Source organism: Nansenia antarctica, assembly GCF_963989245.1.
Source record: "Nansenia antarctica genome assembly, chromosome: 3".
Lineage (NCBI taxonomy): Eukaryota > Metazoa > Chordata > Actinopteri > Argentiniformes > Microstomatidae > Nansenia > Nansenia antarctica.
Genome location: NC_137688.1, coordinates 12,368,221 through 12,387,737, shown reverse-complemented (window position 1 = coordinate 12,387,737; position 19,517 = coordinate 12,368,221). Strand labels below are relative to the sequence as shown.

Here is a 19,517-nt window from a genome sequence, read left to right as displayed (position 1 = left end):
TATCATTACATGTAGTATGCCACTGTGTCAAATACTCAGGGTTGACATCAGTTGACACAGTTCCTCAATGTCCTCCTCACCCCCGGGCTTGGTGCAGGCTCCCAGCAGGTTGACTACGTTCAGGTGATGACCAATGTGAATCAGGATCTTTAACTCCGACATCAGAGCCTTGCGCTCATTAGTCGTGGCTCCTCCTGTTACAAAACAAACATGGCCGTCATGTAGAGAGAAAATGATAAAACACCTTCCCGTATATACCGTCCCGTATAGCGTGGATCCTGTTTCATATAACCTCTGGAAAGCGTCATTTGTTTTACTCTAAATTTAGATTTTCATCAAGAATTTCATCAAGTCCTTTAGTTTGCTTTATGATTACTCAGCAGTGTGTGTTCATGGACGTTTGTACAGTATATATGGAAAATAAAGAGCCCATTTTTCCCATGCAGGGAAGAGATTTTAGATAAGCAGACTTTTTCATACAACAAAATAGGATCTAAATGAAAATTCTATGTTCAGTTAAGATTGCACGCAATGACAACGGTATGAAAATAATGAAGTCAACATGGGAAACATCGGGTCTTCCTCTCATTCTAATGCACACTAATGAAACATGCACACAAGAGGCCACAAGCCATACATTACACATCAAAATAAACATTCTGACACACATGTGGAGTCAATATTTCAATAGCTGTGAACATTTTTCTTTCCCAGAATAGAAGTTCGCAATTGTATCTGGGTCAGGAATGCCGTGAGGTCACGACACACAAGAGAGAGGGTTGTTTTCTTAAAACACGTTACGTTTCTACAGCTTTAGACCATCAAAGTGACTCATCCTTTTGGGGGGGGCCATTACCCCAAAGATTAATGGTCAACCATAATTCAATGTTTCAGCTACATTTCCCTTAATAGACGTTTTGGAATACCAAATAGTCCTTATTGGACGGTAACTTAATGCTTACAATGTGCCTATTTAACATTTTACTGTATTTTACTCTATCACTATCTGGAAATGTCTTTGAAATTAGCCACTAATAAATGTCACAAACAAATTGTTATCGTATATCTACATCTATCATAAGTACAGGACATGACTTGCTATAAGATCTTGTTGAAGTAATTACTGACGAATAACCTTATTAAACTAAGAGTTTTAGTGTGCGCTACTGCTTTGTGGTCTGTTGGCTCGTCAGAGTGGTCAGTCACATTCTTCTCTGTAAGCTGCAGCGGTTGGGGAGTCTCAAACATCGGAGTCAGTTTTTAGGAAGTGTTCTGCTTTTCATTATGACTGACCCGCGGTGCGTGGAGTGGCAAGCCGGTAAGCTTCCTCCTGGGATTAATGCAATAGGATGATTAATGCTGTGACACTGATATATCTAACAAACCAACCTGATTCATCATCCTGATGTAGGCACCTCACAGCACCAGCACTATGGCGGATGGATCATCACTCTACTGGGTTTTGTCATTCCGACGGTGCCAAAAGTTAAGTTAGTTTGACCACTTTAACCCGAAGAGGAGGCGGTGATGTCGGCCTGAAATGTTTGTTCTGCAGCGATCACGAAAGGTCAAATCCCTCGGGGGTGTCCATCTGTCCATCGTGTGCTTCTGGAAGCTCTCTCCTTCTACATAGCTTCTCGCTGTTTTCCATTTCGATGGGATAAATACGGTCTACTCATGCCAGATTTAGAAAGATCTCGGAATGCGGGCTGTGAATTATGGCCGACATAAATCAATGTTGTTTTTATACGATTGTTTGTACCGCAAAAACATCTGTGCGACTGTCCTTATTCAGGGGAAAGAGGAATATTTTTGTTAACACCTAATTTGTACGTTACACTTTTGAACTCTGCATCACTTCCAAAACGTTGGACACCAGCTGCATGTTCTCCTGTCATATCCGCAGAAGCTTCATTCTCATCGGGGACACCGAGTTCTTAACCGTTCTCTCCGACGTTCTCTCTCTGGCTGAGGAACAGCCATCGCACGCTTGCTTTGAACCAATACCCCCGTGCACACATGTTAATTACAAACACATGGGCTCTCGTGGCTTTTGAATTCATATATTATGCATGAGAAAGAAAGAAAATCAGCTGCTGTAATGACAGATTTACCTGCCTAGCTGTTTTTCATCTGAGAACAATGGAGGTTGTGTTTGTAAGAGGTGCAGGTGTTCCATTTGGAGGGGTGCACCGTTATCGTTGCAATTTTCAAGATGCATCAGGTGTGAGCAGAGAGAAGCTGTCTGAAAATGACCCGTTGCACTTTGTCTGACATTTTGTCCGACAGAAGAGGTGCCTATAAATGAATGTACTGCACATGAAATCTGATGAAAACACTTCCTACATATTTAAGTTAACGCCATACCTTTCAGCATTTTGACGGCCACCGTCTTGCAGGTAGAGAGCTTGTCGATCCCGAAAGCAGAGGCCTCCACCACTTTCCCGAAGGCTCCGTGGCCCAGGGTTTTGCCTGGAACAGAGAGTGTGGGGGGGGGGGGGGGGGGGCAGTGGGTGAACGGGCTGACATGAGAGTGCCCTGCCCTGGGTAGCAGTAAATCAAGGTAGATTCGCTGTCAGAGGAGCTATGGGCCCATAATTAAAACAACCTGCTTATGTTCTGACCACTGGGCCATGGGCCCTCTGCTCTGGGGAATTTATGATGCCATTAAGCCTGGACGACAGCGGAGGGTCGCTGATGAGTAATGGGGGGTACACCCACGTCACGGGGGGCGACACCTCTGCCACATACCTTACCCTGGCAGTATATCTCAGCGTAATGGCCAACATGGACCCACAGTTTAAGAGGACCCCAAGCTATGTACTGTATGCAACGGCAATCTCATTAAAACGACATTAACCTATTTAAGTGGTATAGCGGGAACTAAATGTGTCAACAGTAGCTGTTCTTTCATTGCCTGTATTGGCCAGTGAGCTGTGTTCCTATTGGCCAGTGCTGATGACATCATCAGCGCTGTGCTCACCCAGTCTTAGGCGGTCCCTGGGAAATTCCCACTTGCTGTCGTCGTACTGCAGGCGGTCACACTGTTCATCCAGGGGCATCTCGTCTGGGTCAATAATGATGGACGGGCCCATCTTATAGTCTCCAGGCTGGGGCGTGGGGTTAGGGGGTGGGGGAAAGAGCTCAGTTAAGTATGTGACGTCACACAGAATATGTGAAAAACACAATCAACAGTATTTTTTCACCGTGTTGACTTAAGAAGGTGAGCTATCAGATATGCACGCCTATAGATTCAGTATGCATTCTCCCAATGCTTATTATGTGCTTTCTATTATAGTTTTGGGACTGGCGACCGCAGGGCCACATATGTTTTTGTTGCATACCATACAGCACACACAACCATGTGCTCAGCGCTTATCAATTGTCAGAAAATGTGGAAATCATAAACAAGCGCTAAATTTAGCCCACCCAATTTGACTGTATTTCACAAGAGACATGACTCAGTGCAAGCATTTCAGAAAATCTGTATAACACGAGTGGATTTAAATCCGGAAACTCAACAGTAAAACAATCAGAAAAACGTGCGAATGTTTAGTGAGTCATAATTTCTGACAACAACAACATAAAAGTTGCTGACTGCCGTCCAGCAATGTTATAACCGATGAAAGTGAAGAAGCATTGGATAGAGAGCTTTTAAAGGGCCGCCACTCTCTCTTCCTCACCTTCCGCAGTTTCCGTATGAAGATGATGAGCATCAGCCAGAGGAAGGTGGCAGCCGCCCCTGTACACACCAGGATGATCACCTCTATGTTGGCCTTCCCCTCGTCTCCTAGACATGAGGAAATCAGTTGTGAGGAACATTAGTTGATTAGGTCATTGACAGAGGCATTTTGCATCTTATTGTGTATTGAAATAATATTATACAGTAGTTCAGAAATGATAACTCACATCATACAGTACTGTGCATGGAGACAACAGTAATATGAACAGTAATCGGTCATTTTGTTGTGACGAAAAAGGCCTGTTTATGCAGCATTCATTTAGCATACCGTACGAATCCAAAGCAGTCGAATCACATCAATAATGACAAACTTTATTCAAACACATTTCTTTCTGTCAGTTATTTGTTTTGTCCTTGATAACTCACTTTCCTGGACATGTTATTTACACGCTACAAGTAGAAACACACTTTGGTGTTTATACCTAGTTTGTTTGCAGCATACCGTCTAAGCAGCATACCGTACTGCTCCATCAATCACGCACTCTTGTCCCAACAATCCATGTCCCACAATCCACTGGAGTCCGCTCAATAAAATAAGCCTGCGGAATTCCCGAAACGTTTTCGGTTCATGTTTACAACGCCTGAATAACAAGCACAATGCGTCACACAAAGTGTCCCATTTTAGCAAATATCTTTCAGATTATGAAATGGATAACGCTGACACTGGGGTGAAACGTTGAGGGATTTGGGATTGAAATAGAAAAGGAATTGGTTTCTGGTGCCAGGGCCTAGTAAGAATACTGCTGCATAACCCTCCCCTCCCCTCCCCTCCCCTCCCCTCCCCGTCTGTGTCATGTTTCCAGTCCCGTGGCTCTGTAATGAGAGGACCTCTCTCCTGGCTGCGCCCACAGTCATTAGTGGACCTCTTAACACTCGTGAGAGGTCACATCCCATGGGCTGGGACCTCCGCCACAGACTCCACCATAAAAACCGAGGGAGGAATTCTCTTGGCATTCTTGGCAGCCTCCGTCTCCCTCCCCGGGGAGAGGTTTCATACTGAAGTCTGGCCAAAGTTATTGTACTGGTGACAACAAAGCATGGCCCAGTCTGGCCAAGAGTGTTTTTTTAGGGAGCTTTGATTGGTCATGCAGTTAATGGTCTGGCTTTGCGCTGTGAATTGATGCTGGGTTAGATGAACTGCAGTGTTTAGTGAGTGTACCAGCATGCTATGAAGCTTGGGGAACACCATTGTAGAGCGTAGGTATTTCTTTGCAAGGTTATTGTGATTGTGTGTGATTTAAATGCTCCCGTTTTACATTTCCATAACATTTTTGGCATTTAGCCATTTGACGCCTTTATCCAAAGCAACAAATACATTTGACTGTGGATATCATCTATCCATCAGTCATAGCAGGAAAAAGTCATCTACTTGGACCAGGGGCCATTGGCAGTCGTAGTGCTAGAAGAAGAAGGAAGAATTGTTATTTATTGACAGTAGAGAAACTGTACAGGGGGTTAGAGGGGAAGTAGATGTCTCAGGAGGGACAGTTAAGGTGTAGCCTGACAAGACGGGTCTACAGTGGACGATAGGGAGTGATTCTGTTTCTGATGTCAGCGTGTCACTCTTTGCACAGACGTAAATGTCTGAAAGTGAGGTGGTGAGGAGGCGGAGGGGTCAGTCAGGGGTCAGGGGTCAGTCACTCACCATAGACGGTGACGACAGCGCTGGCTTTCACACTCCCCGCGTCGTTGCTGGCCAGGCACTCGTACAGACCCTCGTCGTCCTTCTTCACCCTCTCGATGGTCAGCACCCCGTCCTCTCCCAGCGTGATGCCTGGGACACAGAGAGGGAGGCCGACAGCTCAGACTACACTCAAAGAAACTGTGTGAACATTTTGTGTTTGATATTGAATGAAAATAACCGTCTTGGGTTTGTAAATTTGAATGTACATTTATGGTTGTTTTCTATTTGTAAGCAGGGCTCCTCCACGAAAGAGACCTTTGTCTTAGTAGGACCCCCTACCTAAATAAAGGTTTAATAATATTGACAGATACAATAGACATACATGGGGGGGGGGGGGGTGGTTGGGGGTCAGCTTTATATGATGTATTGTGACTTTACTGAGTATAGAGTATACTGTGTGTATTGTAAGCGTAGAAGGTCAAAAACGATTCTGAAACAAAATAAAATGTTTGAAACAAATCCACGTATCCACGGTTGAAACTACACAGTCATGACTCGTGTCGCGCGGTCCTGACCTGGGCCCTCCTCCACGGTGACGTTGTTCTTGTACCAGGTGATGTGGGGCGGGGGCACCCCCAGGGCGTAGCAGGCCAGGGTCAGCGTGCTGCTGCTGTTCACGTCCTGATTGGTCAGGTTCCGGCTCAGCCACGGGATCGTCCTCTCTGTGTCCATGGAATCAAAAACAGGACTGAGTTAGATTCTTCCCCTTTTCTGAGTCTCGCCAGTCAGTCTTGTTTCACTATGAGGAGTGATGATGATGAACAAAGCAATACTAATGTGTTGCGGCAAAAGAGTTTTGAAATATGAAATGACAAGGGTACAGGAGGGACGATTCTACTGTACTGTAGTTCATCACTGAGCATGTAAGCAGACACATTCAGTTTCCTCCTCTAACTCACCGTTCACGTTCAACACAGACACCACCGTCCTCTCTCTGACTCACCGTTCACGTTCAACACAGACACTACCATCCTCTCTCTGACTCACCGTTTACGTTCAACACAGACACCACCGTCCTTTCTCTGACTCACCGTTCACGTTCAACACAGACACCACCGTCCTCTCTCCCTCCCTGCCGTCGTGGCTGTAGGCCGCCCTGCACTCGTAGCCCGCCGTGGCGCGTCTGGACACGTTGTGCAGCGCCAGGGAGAGGGAGATGGAGTAAGGGTCGAGGGCGAGGGCCGTGACGTTAGCCGTGACCGTCTGGTTCCGTAGGTTGTAGAATCGCAGGCCCGTGTACAGGTACCGCGTGGCCCGGCACGTCAGAACGATGTCATCACCTTCCAGGGCCGTCTGGGGCTCGATGGCCAGGTGTCGGGAGCGGTCTGGGAGGGCAGAGGAGGAACCATAAGTCATATCACAGGGCGGTAGCTAGGACATCTTTTTTCTTTGGACAAACGAGGTCAAACTTTAGCGCTCAAGTCCTGGTTACATGAACATATTGAGCTCTGTTTTCAGGTGGCGCAGGTCCAAATGCAGACGTGTTGGCCTGCACTTAGGTGGGTGGGGTAGTGTTAATGGAAGCTTATTCGTGACAATCATCAGGCCAAGTTCCATCAGTTGCACAGAACAATTCTGGCACTGAAATAGCAGTAATATTTCAGACACATCCCCAGCGTCACGGCCTGCATTTGCACTGAGACCATTAAAATATAGCCCCATGTTTCAAAGTAATTACAAGTTTATCTTTTGTTATTGAAACCTTCCTCTTTCAGAGAGATACAGAAGAATCCTGCTAATTGGACACTGTCCTATTTCCGGCTATATACAGCACCAGTCCAAAGTTTGGACACACTCCCCCACTCAATTGAATAGGGAAGTGTGTCCAAACTTTTGACTGGTACTGTGTCTGGAACATAAAAGTGCCGCATCACGATGCCAGGAATGTCAAATTTGCAGTTGTTTTCTGGTTCGTCACTGTTAATTGGAAGCACGTTGCTGATGGACAGCGGTGCTGATGGCCGCCCTGCCGTGGTCCAGTCGGAGGCGGGCTAAGGCCAGGCCCAGGGGGAGCCAGACTGTGCTTGTTTATTCCAAAAACGCTGGAGAGCATTCTGTGTTCCGTAAGAGAAGACAGCTGTTATTCTAATTCCGATGCTTTTTTTTTTTCACCAGCAGCATTCCTTTGTCCTCAGTCATCTCCACCTCTGGAATGGCGTAGCCACGCTTCCTCCTGGATCCCTACTCCTTCCTCCTGGATCCCTACTCCTTACTCCTGGATCCTGAGGGCTTGGAACGCGCGCCGTGCCCTCAATCACAGAGTCACCCCTTCACCTCCACTCAAATCCATCACAGGGATCCGTTTTTTTTAACTGAAATAATTATCTCATTGTTCCATGTCTCGCCGTATGCACGGTGCTCGCGTGCCCTGACAGCTGATTCCTACTATTATTACATAACAGGCAAGATGGGTTTTCTTTTTTTTTTGTGAACAGTTGGAACTGCTCAGATGCATATAAAAAGTGATTCACATAGCAGCGGGCTCGTAGAAAAAGAGGAACGACCTGCCAGCAGTGGAGTAGTATGTTCAGAGTTGTTTTTAAACCCATGCCATTAGACTGCACCATATGGCTAAGGATACGCTTGCCTCTGCCTCTCATCTGCCCTGAAGCCTGCCCGCTATACGACGGAGGAAGATGGTTTCAATTAATGCCCCCCCCGCCTGGTCTCATTATTGCACAATACAATCTGTGCTTTCTTGCTCTGGCATTTGCGAGTCATCGCAGTGCATTATGTGTAGGTCGTTTGAGAGACTCGCTAATGTATGTTATAGTACGCCTGACTGGCCATACAAATAAAAATCACCAGAGCATTTCTCCTTGTAATTTGGACCACGCTGTTTAAAAAAAAAAAATCTCTGCGTTGTTGTTTCAACCCGACTCCCCACATTGCGTCGGGGTTGACCCACTTACCGTCCACAAAGAAGTTGGTCCTCCATGTGCTGCTGCCAACTTCGTTCTGGGCCGTGCAGGAGAAGATCCCTGACACGTTGGCTGCTCCCACCACAAGTGTGCTCACAGTCTGTCCAGGAGAGAAGAACACAGTCATTAGATTCACAGTGTAGTCGGTCACTGTGCGTCATGTCCAAGTCAGCGTTAACGCACGCTGAAATACAACACAGCTGCATTGTGACACGCGCACATGCACCCCCCCCCCCCCACCCTATGTCCTTCCTTTAATAATAATAATTGTTTTATTGCCATGCAATCGACTTGTCAGTCAATTGTAGGAATTTGGTAGTTTATGCTCTAGCCAAGGGGTCAGAGCCATAGACGGCGAACCTGGAGCAATTAGGGGTTCAGTGCCTTGCTCAAGGACACCTCGACATACGGCCAGCCAGGGTTTCGAACCGCCGGGCCTCCGACCTTGTCGATCATTAGACACTGGCTCTACTGGCTGAGCCACAGCTAAGCCCTCCTTTCAAATGTTAATTTTGTTTCTACTTTCTCACCAGATTTTCCATCAACATCAGTGTGGTTATTTGCCATTAGCAGGTGTGTCAGAGGTCTGGTTTAAGCCCTGCCCTGTTTTATACTCTGGAGCGTTTCACATTAATGGAAGGATACATCTGGAGGCTGAAAACCCACAGCTTCTCTCGCAGCCAGGCTCCACAGAAGGAGCGCCTGGGTTCCATGTCGTTTCCTGAAGAGCGTTTACAATGCCACACTCGATCCTGTCACCGTTCGAGTGGAACCCGTTTAATGGCTTAAGTAGACATAATAATAAGTTCAATTTGGGCAAGGGGCCAGATCACAGGGGTGTTCTGTTTTCTGTTCAAAAATGACATCTGTTTTCATGGCAGCGACATCAAAGATTTGTGAATGCTGTGGGTGTATTGTCTGGGTGTGCAGGGTGGTGTAAACTTCCTGGGTTTCTAGGGGCTATTGTGCTCTTGACCCTCAGAAACAGAAAGAGCTTCAGCCTGTGAAACGGCGGTACGCTCAGTGTTTTCAATGGCGCAGGCCGCATTGCGAGTGTGTTCTACCTCTATAAACCATGTTCTGATGGATAAGTGAAGTAGTTAAGAGTTACGTTAAGTTGTTTACCTGACGTTGTTATGACGTTTGTCAGAGCGCTGATGGGGAGACGTAGCGGTGTCGCCTTACTAGCCATTACTCATGACGATGTAACGTGAGCTCGAAAACAGTCGCTGCAACAAGTGCGCTCTGTCCCTAAGTGGTGACCTGACCAGACGCACTGTGACCCCCCCCCCCCCCTCCCCCTTCCACTGTGACCCGGCCCCCGGTGCCCCCCTCCAGCGTTCTGGGGAGCCCCTCTGAGGCCCCGGCCCTGACCACACTCTCGTTCACGGGGCTCACAGCGATTTATGTGGGGTGACAGAGAGGAATTCACTCCCAACAAATCCCTCTCTTTTAAACCAGCGCTTGTTATCACTGACCCTTAGTCCTCACCCCCATAAAGCACCAGCCGTTTGGCCACAAGAGCTTGTAAATAAGGAGTGCCTCCCTATTTATGTCCGTCAGAGATTGGAACCGATGCATAGTGAATAAGGCCTAAGACCCTATTACTAGGTTTGTACCATTAATACGATTCTACAACCTATCAACTATGCATTATCAGAGCCGGGGAAAACACCTATATAAATCACTCCTATGGGAAAAGCCAGAGAGAAATAACAATACGGTTTACTATACCAGATTATGTGTTTGGGTAACGGCTGATTGTTCTTTCCTGGTGCTTTGCTTTTGCCGTGGAAATGCTTATACGTTGGCGGATTTATGCCCCAATTTAAGCCAGTGTGTTGGAACGTCTGTCTTTCAACTAATCCTATACAGTAGATAGGCTTCTAGGAAAGCACTGGAGGCCTGTGCTTAATTATGTTTTGGGGTAAGTGGTTTTGGTAACAAGCTCCCCTAGGACTATGTGCTGTAATGTCTACAGTCTCCCCATTGTACAGTATGCTTTGCGAACGCATGCCAAGAAGTGGTCCATTTTTAGTTAGAGGAAGTGCTAGACTGTATGGTGTATTCAGGGACCAATACCAGATACTTTACTCTGTGGCAATGCACTAAGAGTTCGTTTCCTTGCTTACATTTCGTGGTCTCCCTCTACCTAAACATTGTTTTCACTGGAATGATGCAGAGATTAGCTATGATCAACTCCGATCTATTTCAATAGTTTCAATAATGTATCATGAACCTAATCTATACACAGGTCAGAGCAGTCAGGAGAGAGAGAGAGAACTTATGAAAGTCGATTCTACACTTAAAAAAAAAAAAGTAGAACCATGTGACAGCAGCTGGTGAAACCGGGAACAAGTCGCCAACCAATCAAAATGTTCAGACTTTTATTCTGAAAAATGTAAATAAATGTCAACGCTGTTGAAAATCAATGACGCACTCGCTAGTCAAGCCAAAACATTGCAATGCAATGGATTCGGTGAGTAATCTCCTTTACTCGACACTAACTAGGTAGTAGAGGGGATTACTCACCGAATCCATTGCATTGCAATATTTTGGCTTGACTAGCGAGTGTGTTGATTGATTTTCAACGTTGACATTTATTTAAAATGTTCTGAATAAAGGTCGGTTATATAAACATTTAAATAAACATATGGTCGGTTGCCGACTTGTTCCCGGTGTCACCAGCTACTGTCACTAAAGGGTTTTCTGGTTTGTACCCATAGGGGAACCCTTTTTGGGACTCGCACCCACTATGTAGAATGTAGAACCTTTTTGCTTTACGAAGAAGCCTCAAAGAACCTATACCCCTCCGCCAAAAGCCCCTTTGGAACCCTTTATTAGAGTCTACTCTCTCTGCACACACGCCTGCTGAGGAACTACAAGGAACTCCTCAGTGTCCTTACACACAAAGGTTCACTGATGTCAGTATTAAACCTGCTCTGGCCAAGGCCCAGGCTGGAAATGCAGCTGCTTCATTTACAGGCCTGGTTTAGATTGAAGACCGAGGCTCTTCTGAGGGTGTATTTCATTCCAGCAGAGTGAAATGAACTGTGGCTGTCAGCGACAGGGCACATGCTTTACGAGAGCGAAACAGAGCTAGAGCAAAAACACTCTTCCTGGCAAGAGTCGCTGCACTGCTCCACCGTAGTTCTTGCGGCCTGGGGAGGCTTATTTAATCAAAAGCAAATCATGTCGGTTATGATGGTCTGTTTGTTTCATATATAATGTTACCGTATCAAAGGGATGTTGATTCCCGCTTTTTTATAACATCAATACTCGATTACTGCAACGTGCTATTCTCCTCCGGCGCAGCCACAGAACGTCTGTGAATAGTCCAAAACACACCCGCCACACGTCTGACCAGAACCAGAACACACGATCATATCACCCCTGGTCTCGCACCCACGGTCTCGTACCAGAGTATTTAGCCAATCGGATCAACCCCCTACCAACCCACTTGCACCTTCAGATCGAAAGATGCTACATTGCCTCCCCCGCACCAATAGGAAACCAGCTGGAGGAAGGGCTTCTTCTTATCGTTTGTGGAATAGCCTGCCTGGCCTTAGGGGGTCAGTGACCATTACCACTTTTAAGATGAACCTCAAGACCCACCTGTTTAGAGCTGCATACAGTTGCCCTTAGCAACTCCCCTTCCCCACTGCCTATCCCCATTTCCCATGTCCAGATTATTGTGCGTTATACCCATGTGCTTTTATTTATGTTATGTGTTTTGTCTTTTATATGACGTATAGTGTGTTGAGACCTTGGTGAAACTTGAAACTAGTTTCTCAGACATGGTTGGTAGTTGTTATTAATGCAGTATACACAATACCGTTTTTAACATGACTACTGATTGTCCTTTCATAGCCCAAATTGCTTTTTCCTTGTTTTTCCATACATTTCACATGTTCATTAATGCCCAGTGATGTCATGTGAAATCATTTTGGATGGGGGGGAGGGGGGGGGGGGATTTTGGAATGATAAGAGGAATTTTTAGGTTCTGAATGTTATTTTGTGGTATATGTAAATTTACTACTACGAATATGAAGCATAAAATGCAGTTAGAGGGTAATTTCATAACCTTTGGCCAGTTACATGAATCTAAATTGATGCAGATGCATGATTATAAAATGGGAATAATAAGGCATTACTGCCAATAAAAGGAAGATTGAGTAAATGTATTGCTTTCAGATGTTGGAGTTTCTCAGCGAGTGGCCATGGAGATATTTTCACTTCAATCTTTACTTTGATCTCTCTGTGTGCTGCTCTCTGTCCTGCTCAAATGCATCTCTAGGTAATTGTGGTGTGGCACAACACAATGCAAAAACAGTACTTTTACAATTCTGCTTTGCATCGACTGTGCTTCATCAAGTTTAACTTATTTGTGCAATAGTCTGCAATATCACTGTCTCTCAGTCTCAGTCACATTTGTTAATAATCCATATGTGATCAAAACACAATGTACCTTGTTCTTTGCTATCAGCAGCTCAGTTTTGTTGCTGACACTCTTGATCCAGTTGTGTGAATAGTTTCCCATGTCATCTATCTGGACTGGGATTGGTTCAGTGTATGTAACGCACCTGTAAGACAAAGAAAATGAGACTCATTAAACAACGAGATGGATGTTGTATACCTATAGGTTCCTTAGCACAACTAACACAACTTTTAAAATTGGCACAGTATAAAACATTTTTGTTGTAATTTTTCTGTATCTCTATACAGTATACAGTCCAATATAGTTTATCTTTGAACATTATAGCGGTAGTCACAAGGAAATTCCAAGGCTTTCATGCAGCTTTATCTTACAGTCATACTGTAATACGAGAGATTGTGGAGAATCGTTCACTTTGGCCATGTACAATATCCCTATGGTGGGAATTGGGTCCTAACAAGTTCTAACTGGTACCATGGCTTCTGTGTGGCCATCTACAGTCCAGTTGTATAGGCCGCCCAGGCTGTATTGGTTCTGGCTTGTTAAAGCCAGACAAAGGTCTGCCTCTCCTCTCCTCTCTTCCCGGCCTGCCTGCCTGCCTGTGGAGGGGAACAATCAGCCTGATGAGAAGAGAGGGAGTGGAGGAAACGGCAGCGTGACAGGAAGGGCCAGGCTATGCGTCACCTCGCACAGGAAGCCCCCCCACGCTCTGGCCAGAGAAGATAAGGCTGATCCCCAGACCTTGGTGGGTCAACAAGGGACAGCTGATAACTTCTCACCCCGCTGATAATAAAAGACCACCACCCCCCCCCCCCCCCCCACCACCACCACCACCACCACCACCTTTACTACCTCCTCACACTCTCCCCGTCTCCAAACCCCTCCTCACCAACCCCCTGACCTCACCACTATCTGAGACGTACTCTTCCATAACCAGGGGACGTGATTTATACAAGGTCTGATCTTGAAATGGTAAGTGGTCAATTTGCAGTGACAGCTACTTGAATGGAGTTATGAACTGTATAAAACAAACATTCGCCTCAATTTGCCTCCCAGCAGGCTTCTGTCTGATTCACCTCCCTCGTTAGCTGTTCACAAACCCGGGCCTTTTTAGAGCACACTTTTATGAGCCACTGTTTTCATTGCCAGCGCTGATTATCTATAGAGCTGCAGAAAGGGGCACTTCGACACGGCTGACCCTATGCCATTATTTCTGTCACAAATTTGGCAACTGGGAGTGTTTTTTTGGGGGGGAAACAAAAATAATTATGGATAATTAACAGAGGCACTTGTCAAGTTACACCGCCCCGAAGTGTAACGTAGTTTAGTTCCCCCATTGTGAGGCGTTCGAGAGTGTTGTTTTTCTAGCGGTGTTGGGTCCTGATAACCTCCCTGCAGTAATGGGGCCATTGTTTGCCTGATCTTACGACTCACAGGACCCCTGCTGTCACTGGCTGGGTTCTGGCTCTCAGGGAATGTTCATCTTGTTTATGAAGGTTCACAGGCAGGCCGACATTTACAGTATACACACAGTCACTCTGATACACACTGTGCTGTTCCGCCCTATAAAAGCCTGGGGAGTAGGAGACTACTCACTAATCCTCTCACTCTCACAAATGAGTGGGGGGAATTTCAGGGGCTGCATTTCCTTGATAAATGTGCCGTATTTTGGCCTGTTTTAAGAAGAGGAGCCCCAGGCCGACCCGGTGGTTCTGATCAAGTCCAGACTCAAGTCGAAGAGATGCTGTTCTGTGTGTGTGTGTGTGTGTGTGGATGGGCCTGGGCCAGCCCCGGTCCCCACAACTGTGACAGCATCAGAGCTCTGTGTCCCTCCAAGATACTGAACCCAAAGTCTCTTCCAGAACAGAACCAGGATGTGCACACATGTGCTCATCTGCTTTATGCATCATGTTCATTCATACAGCCAGAGATTACTATCTACTGCAAAAAAAAAAAAAAAAAGCATCCTCATCATTTCAGGATGACGAAAACCCTCCCTCTGTGTTCTCTGAATGAAACTCTGAATCTGTTGAAACTGTGATCAGAAACTGTTACCGCGGTGTTGAAACTGCAGCCCCGGTGACTCAGATGGTTCTGATCCGTGGTTAATTGACACTAGCGCTTGGAGGGTGTGCCTAATGACTCATCCTGGACCCACACATTCTTCGTGTTAACAAACAGAACAAGAGGAAGTACAAAGGACATAAAACAAATACACAAAATAGTATTCTGTTGCATTAATAACAATTAGTAGAAGACAGAAATGGTAGGTTAAAAAGGGGCAGATGGGTGAACAAAGACAATTAGGTTGTTGTCTGGTTAATGATCGGTTCCCCGGGTGCTTTCCAGGGCAGGGCGGTGACTCACTCTCTGAGGGCGGGGTCAGAGTGGCATGGCTGCCACTGCCATGTGACGTCAGGTAAAGGCACTCCATAGGCGGTGCAGGTTAGATGGTGCTCCTTGCCTAACATGTAGGGCTGCACGTCCACTGGGACCTCTCTTTCTGAGATCGTCGGTTTCACTGTGGGACACACGCACACACACACACACACACACACGCACGCGCACACACACGCGCACACACACACACACACACACAATAAATAAGACACTGTTGCATCGATGGTTACTACCTGCCTCCTTGTTGGAGGCCATAATGTCTTTATAACGAAGCTCCTCAGTCATGATGATGAATAACCATTGAAAGATGCTATTGACAGTTATCCTTTAGTCAACGCTGGGAAGTTGTTGAACATGGCTGACTGATTGCATGCTCTGCTACCCTGGGGCTGTCCATCAGTGCGTCCCAGCAGATGTGGGCCATGGCTCAGTGTGTGTATGTGTGTGTGTGTGTCTATGTGTGTGTGTGTGTGTCTATGTGTGTGTGTGTGTGTGTGTGTGTGTATGGCCAGACCAGTGGACCAGGCTCTGCAGCAGTGTGGAAGAGCACGCAGTAATCAACACCAGACTGACTGACTGCCACCTCAGCAGGGAATGCTACACATCAGTTAATCATTCTCTCCAGTCAAAGTGATGTGTGTGTGTGTGTGTGTGTGTGTGTGTGTGTGTGTGTGTGTGTGCGTGTGTGTGCGTGCGTGCGTACGGTGTGGTGTGTGTGTGTGTGTGTGTGTAGTGTGTGCGTGTGTGCGTGTGTGTGCGTGTGTGTGTGTGCATGCGGTGTGGTGTGTGTGTGTGTGTGTGGTGTGTGTGTGTGTGTGTGTGTGTGTGTGTGTGTGAGAGAGCGAGGGGCTAAAGGCTGAGTTGTGATATGGTTTCTCTCAGCTCTGTCCTCCAGTCAGGCCCCGCGGAGTACACTGACGATCTGGAGCACTGGGCCGACTTCAAACACTTGATGAACGATGTTTAAAATAGTTCCCTTAATTGTTACCAGGATTCGCTTGATTCTTCTCTCCATTGTTTGTGTCACTAAGTCGCATTTTTCTGTCTATCCAAGAACAATAATGTGGCGTGGAGCGGGAGGCGGGAGGAAGGGACAGAAGAGGACCGAGGCCTTACACTTTGGCACGGCCAAGGGATTCCTGGGTAATGTGCGGAGAACGGAATGGAAATAGTTGGGATGCGTTCTGCGGCCCCCCATAGACAGCTCGAAGTACTATCTGACTGGCGCATGTGTTCCTCAACAGTGTTTTAATGGCAAGCAGATTGCACCCAAACTCTCCCATCCAACGCGCTAAATGGCAAAAGGCTCACAACATCACAGACCATAATATGCGACCAACATATACAACCGCCGGTGTTAACGGCCATCGAAAGTACTGTGAATACATAATTAGGATCTATCTGTTCCAACGCTTGTTGTTTTTTCCTGAACCGCATAGATACATCCACAGAACACATTGTTTACATGAGCTGTACTGTATATACACATGGTGAGGATGTAAATAAATGCCCCGGCCTAGGGGGGCGGTGGCGGGGGGTGGGGGGGCGGGGGTGGAGAGAGAGGCTGAGGTCTGCGTGCAGAGTGTACAGCACTCAGGCTGCTCACACACCACCCCGCCAAGCCCCTTCAAAAGAGCCTCCCCTAATCAACACCAGCTGTCCCGGGCTACGTCAATCCAGCCCTGGAAACAACAATCCCCCCGAATTCCTCTCATACTGCAGCCGCTACCTGCAGTCCTGCACGCTCCACCGGGGGGGGGGAAGAACCCCAAAGTGCTCGAAGGCAGCCTGTGTCCCAAAGTCAGGGAACCGCTTCATTTCCTCCGGATCACCAGTCATTTCAGGGGGGGATATAATATGCGGACCTTACCCCAGACTTCCAGAGTGTAGTTGAGATCCCTGTAGAGTCTCTTCTCCGTGTTGCCCAGGGCGATGGTGTAGACCCCTGCGTCCCTCAGCTTCACGTCCTTGATGACGAGGTTGTAGCCTGACTGTTCGTAGCAGGTGTAGTTCTCGCTGATGGCGACGCCGTCCTTATACCTGATGGAGAAACGTACGCGCTCAGAAATTTTTTCCGGCAAACACTTTTAACATTAAGTCCCCCCCGATTCCTGCGTAGTACAATGTAATTACTGTAGTAACAACATTGTATTAAACATTAACACACTTGGTAATGCATTGCACTTTGCACTCGGTATGTGTTACTAGTTACTCACGTGGATTAAGGAACAGTCCGTATTCCACTAGTATAACAACATAAACCAACTCATAAACCATAACATATTACTACGCAAAGCAATGACTAATGTACAGTGTAATTACAGCATATCATTTGTAGTTAAACCCAGTGAGTCTTACCATGTGACTATGTTTGGTGGTGGCAGTGCATTGACCTTGGCCTCAAACATCAGCTTGTTTTTACCCTCAATGGCCACCACTGTTCTGAGACGTTCGTGTTTGTAGGAAACGTTGAGGTACGGGTGTTCTGAAATAAGACAGAGGGCCAATGAGGACACCGTCAAAAAAGACCATCAAACGATCAAAGAAAATAACATGTTAGTCTAAATGCATTGGTGTTTCTGCCGTCCCATAACAAGGACTTCTGCTATCTGCTTGAATCTGGGATTCAAATGACATCAAAGTGATGTACCAATCCCAGATTGCCCCTTTAACCACAGTGTCCTGAAACACTCACCGTAGACCATGACCTTGGCTGTGGCGTGCTTCTTGTACTCGATGGAAGCTGTGCACCTGTACACCCCCCTGTCCTCCATGGTGATGTTAGGCACCACGATGATGCTGCTCATCTTGACGAGAGTACCAGGATCGTCCTTCGTCTTAACTTCGGAATGGGACCGATTGCCCTGGGACACACACACACACACAAGTGGGGACCAATCAACAACTCCCAATACTGAATCTCTTCTCAAGGAACACCACTGTGTCAATCATCGATCAAACAATCAATCTAAAAAGAAAGAAAAAGACTTCATTTGCATAGCAACAAAATGTTGTTTGCTTTGTAACTTAGTGTTTGCTTTAAGAACTGGCAACCTGTCCACTTTCAGTGATGTTTGAATGACGTTGAACTCACCACCCTCTTGGGGAACTCCCAAGTGAATTGGATTCTCCCGTTGAAGGTCGTATCTCCCGAGCAGTTGAGGACCACCTTTTCTCCCACCAACACTTTGACACGTTCTGGGTTGATCTTCACGTTCCTCACCATGTTAGCTTGAAATAGGCAGAGGGCACAGAAAAAAAGGTACTATATAGACAGGCATATAATGAATATGAGTATGCCTTGATAACGAAGTGGAACAGCACATTCAGAGTTTCTGACATCCTACATTCTAATCAAACCCACGGTGGTTGTCGAGGGTGATGGTAGACAAGTTTGTGACAACCACATTCCACTGTAGCCTCCAGGTCTCTTTGAGCTCAATGGTAAAAGAGAAGGACTCACTCTGTTTCATAGGGATGTAGCTGGATTTCACCGGCTGGCCGTCGACGTGGGTGGTGCAGGTTAGGAGGTAGTAGTCCTTCTTGTGGATCTTGAAACCCACCCTGGGGTCCCAGTCCAGCACCTCTTTAATCTTCTCTGACAAGGGAGGCACCTGAGAGGAGAGACGGGTAGAGAGATGCCTTTGACTTCCAGGGGCTGACTAGTACACCTCTAGTCACGCTCCTAACGACGTGTTCTTTCAAGATCACTCAGCCAATCAGACGGTTGAAGTATTATGTGCAGCGAATCCTGTTTGATATGGAGACTCCCGACGCTCCCAACGCTACCAGCTGAAGGTGACTCACTTTCCCATTTTAGAATGAGAGTTCTAATGAGTTGTTACGTTTTTTTTTCTTATGAAGTGTAACCATTTTGCAATTGTCCATGCAGTGATGTACGAAGCACTGTTTGAACTTCTGAGGGGGGACGTACGTATTGTGGCCAACTCCTTCTGTTAGTGTTTGTACTCAGGCCAAGTATGTTGCCTGGGAGAGGAGAAGGGAAGGAGGGAAGAGGAAGGAAGTGGGAAGAAGGGAAGAGGAATGCCATAGATCTTCCACTAGCAGGAAGGTCACACACACACACACACACACACACACACACAGCCACTATCTGTGCTATCTGAATAAGACATGTTTGTCTACGGCAGGGCGTCGTGCCTCACGGTCATATATCAGCCCTGTGAATACAAACATAGCTCAGTATTGTTGAAGGGGGGCAGCGCGGCCACCGTTGTGTCGTGAGGCAGAAGGGCCGCTCTGTTCACTGCACATCATTTATAGGGCGGGGTTGTCGTGTTGTCGTAAAAGACGACGGGTAGTTTGGCGATCCGT

The 19,517-nt window shown here is 46.7% G+C and overlaps 1 protein-coding gene across 1 annotated transcript in view; it reads right to left on the bottom strand.

Annotated features, from left to right (window-relative positions):
* Positions 1-19,517, bottom strand: part of kdrl (kinase insert domain receptor like) — a gene marked incomplete at its 5' end in the record, with an annotated part of 55,056 nt that overhangs the window by 15,963 nt on the left and 19,576 nt on the right. The window contains 15 exons of the mRNA XM_080526926.1: positions 81-194; positions 2,368-2,472; positions 2,984-3,110; positions 3,684-3,790; positions 5,388-5,516; positions 5,942-6,088; positions 6,458-6,751; positions 8,339-8,447; positions 12,816-12,930; positions 15,150-15,303; positions 17,053-17,222; positions 17,541-17,667; positions 17,878-18,046; positions 18,277-18,413; positions 18,646-18,796. Of these exons, the coding sequence (XP_080383052.1) occupies positions 81-194; positions 2,368-2,472; positions 2,984-3,110; positions 3,684-3,790; positions 5,388-5,516; positions 5,942-6,088; positions 6,458-6,751; positions 8,339-8,447; positions 12,816-12,930; positions 15,150-15,303; positions 17,053-17,222; positions 17,541-17,667; positions 17,878-18,046; positions 18,277-18,413; positions 18,646-18,796 (2,155 nt within the window). The remainder of the gene's footprint in view (positions 1-80; positions 195-2,367; positions 2,473-2,983; positions 3,111-3,683; positions 3,791-5,387; positions 5,517-5,941; positions 6,089-6,457; positions 6,752-8,338; positions 8,448-12,815; positions 12,931-15,149; positions 15,304-17,052; positions 17,223-17,540; positions 17,668-17,877; positions 18,047-18,276; positions 18,414-18,645; positions 18,797-19,517) is intronic.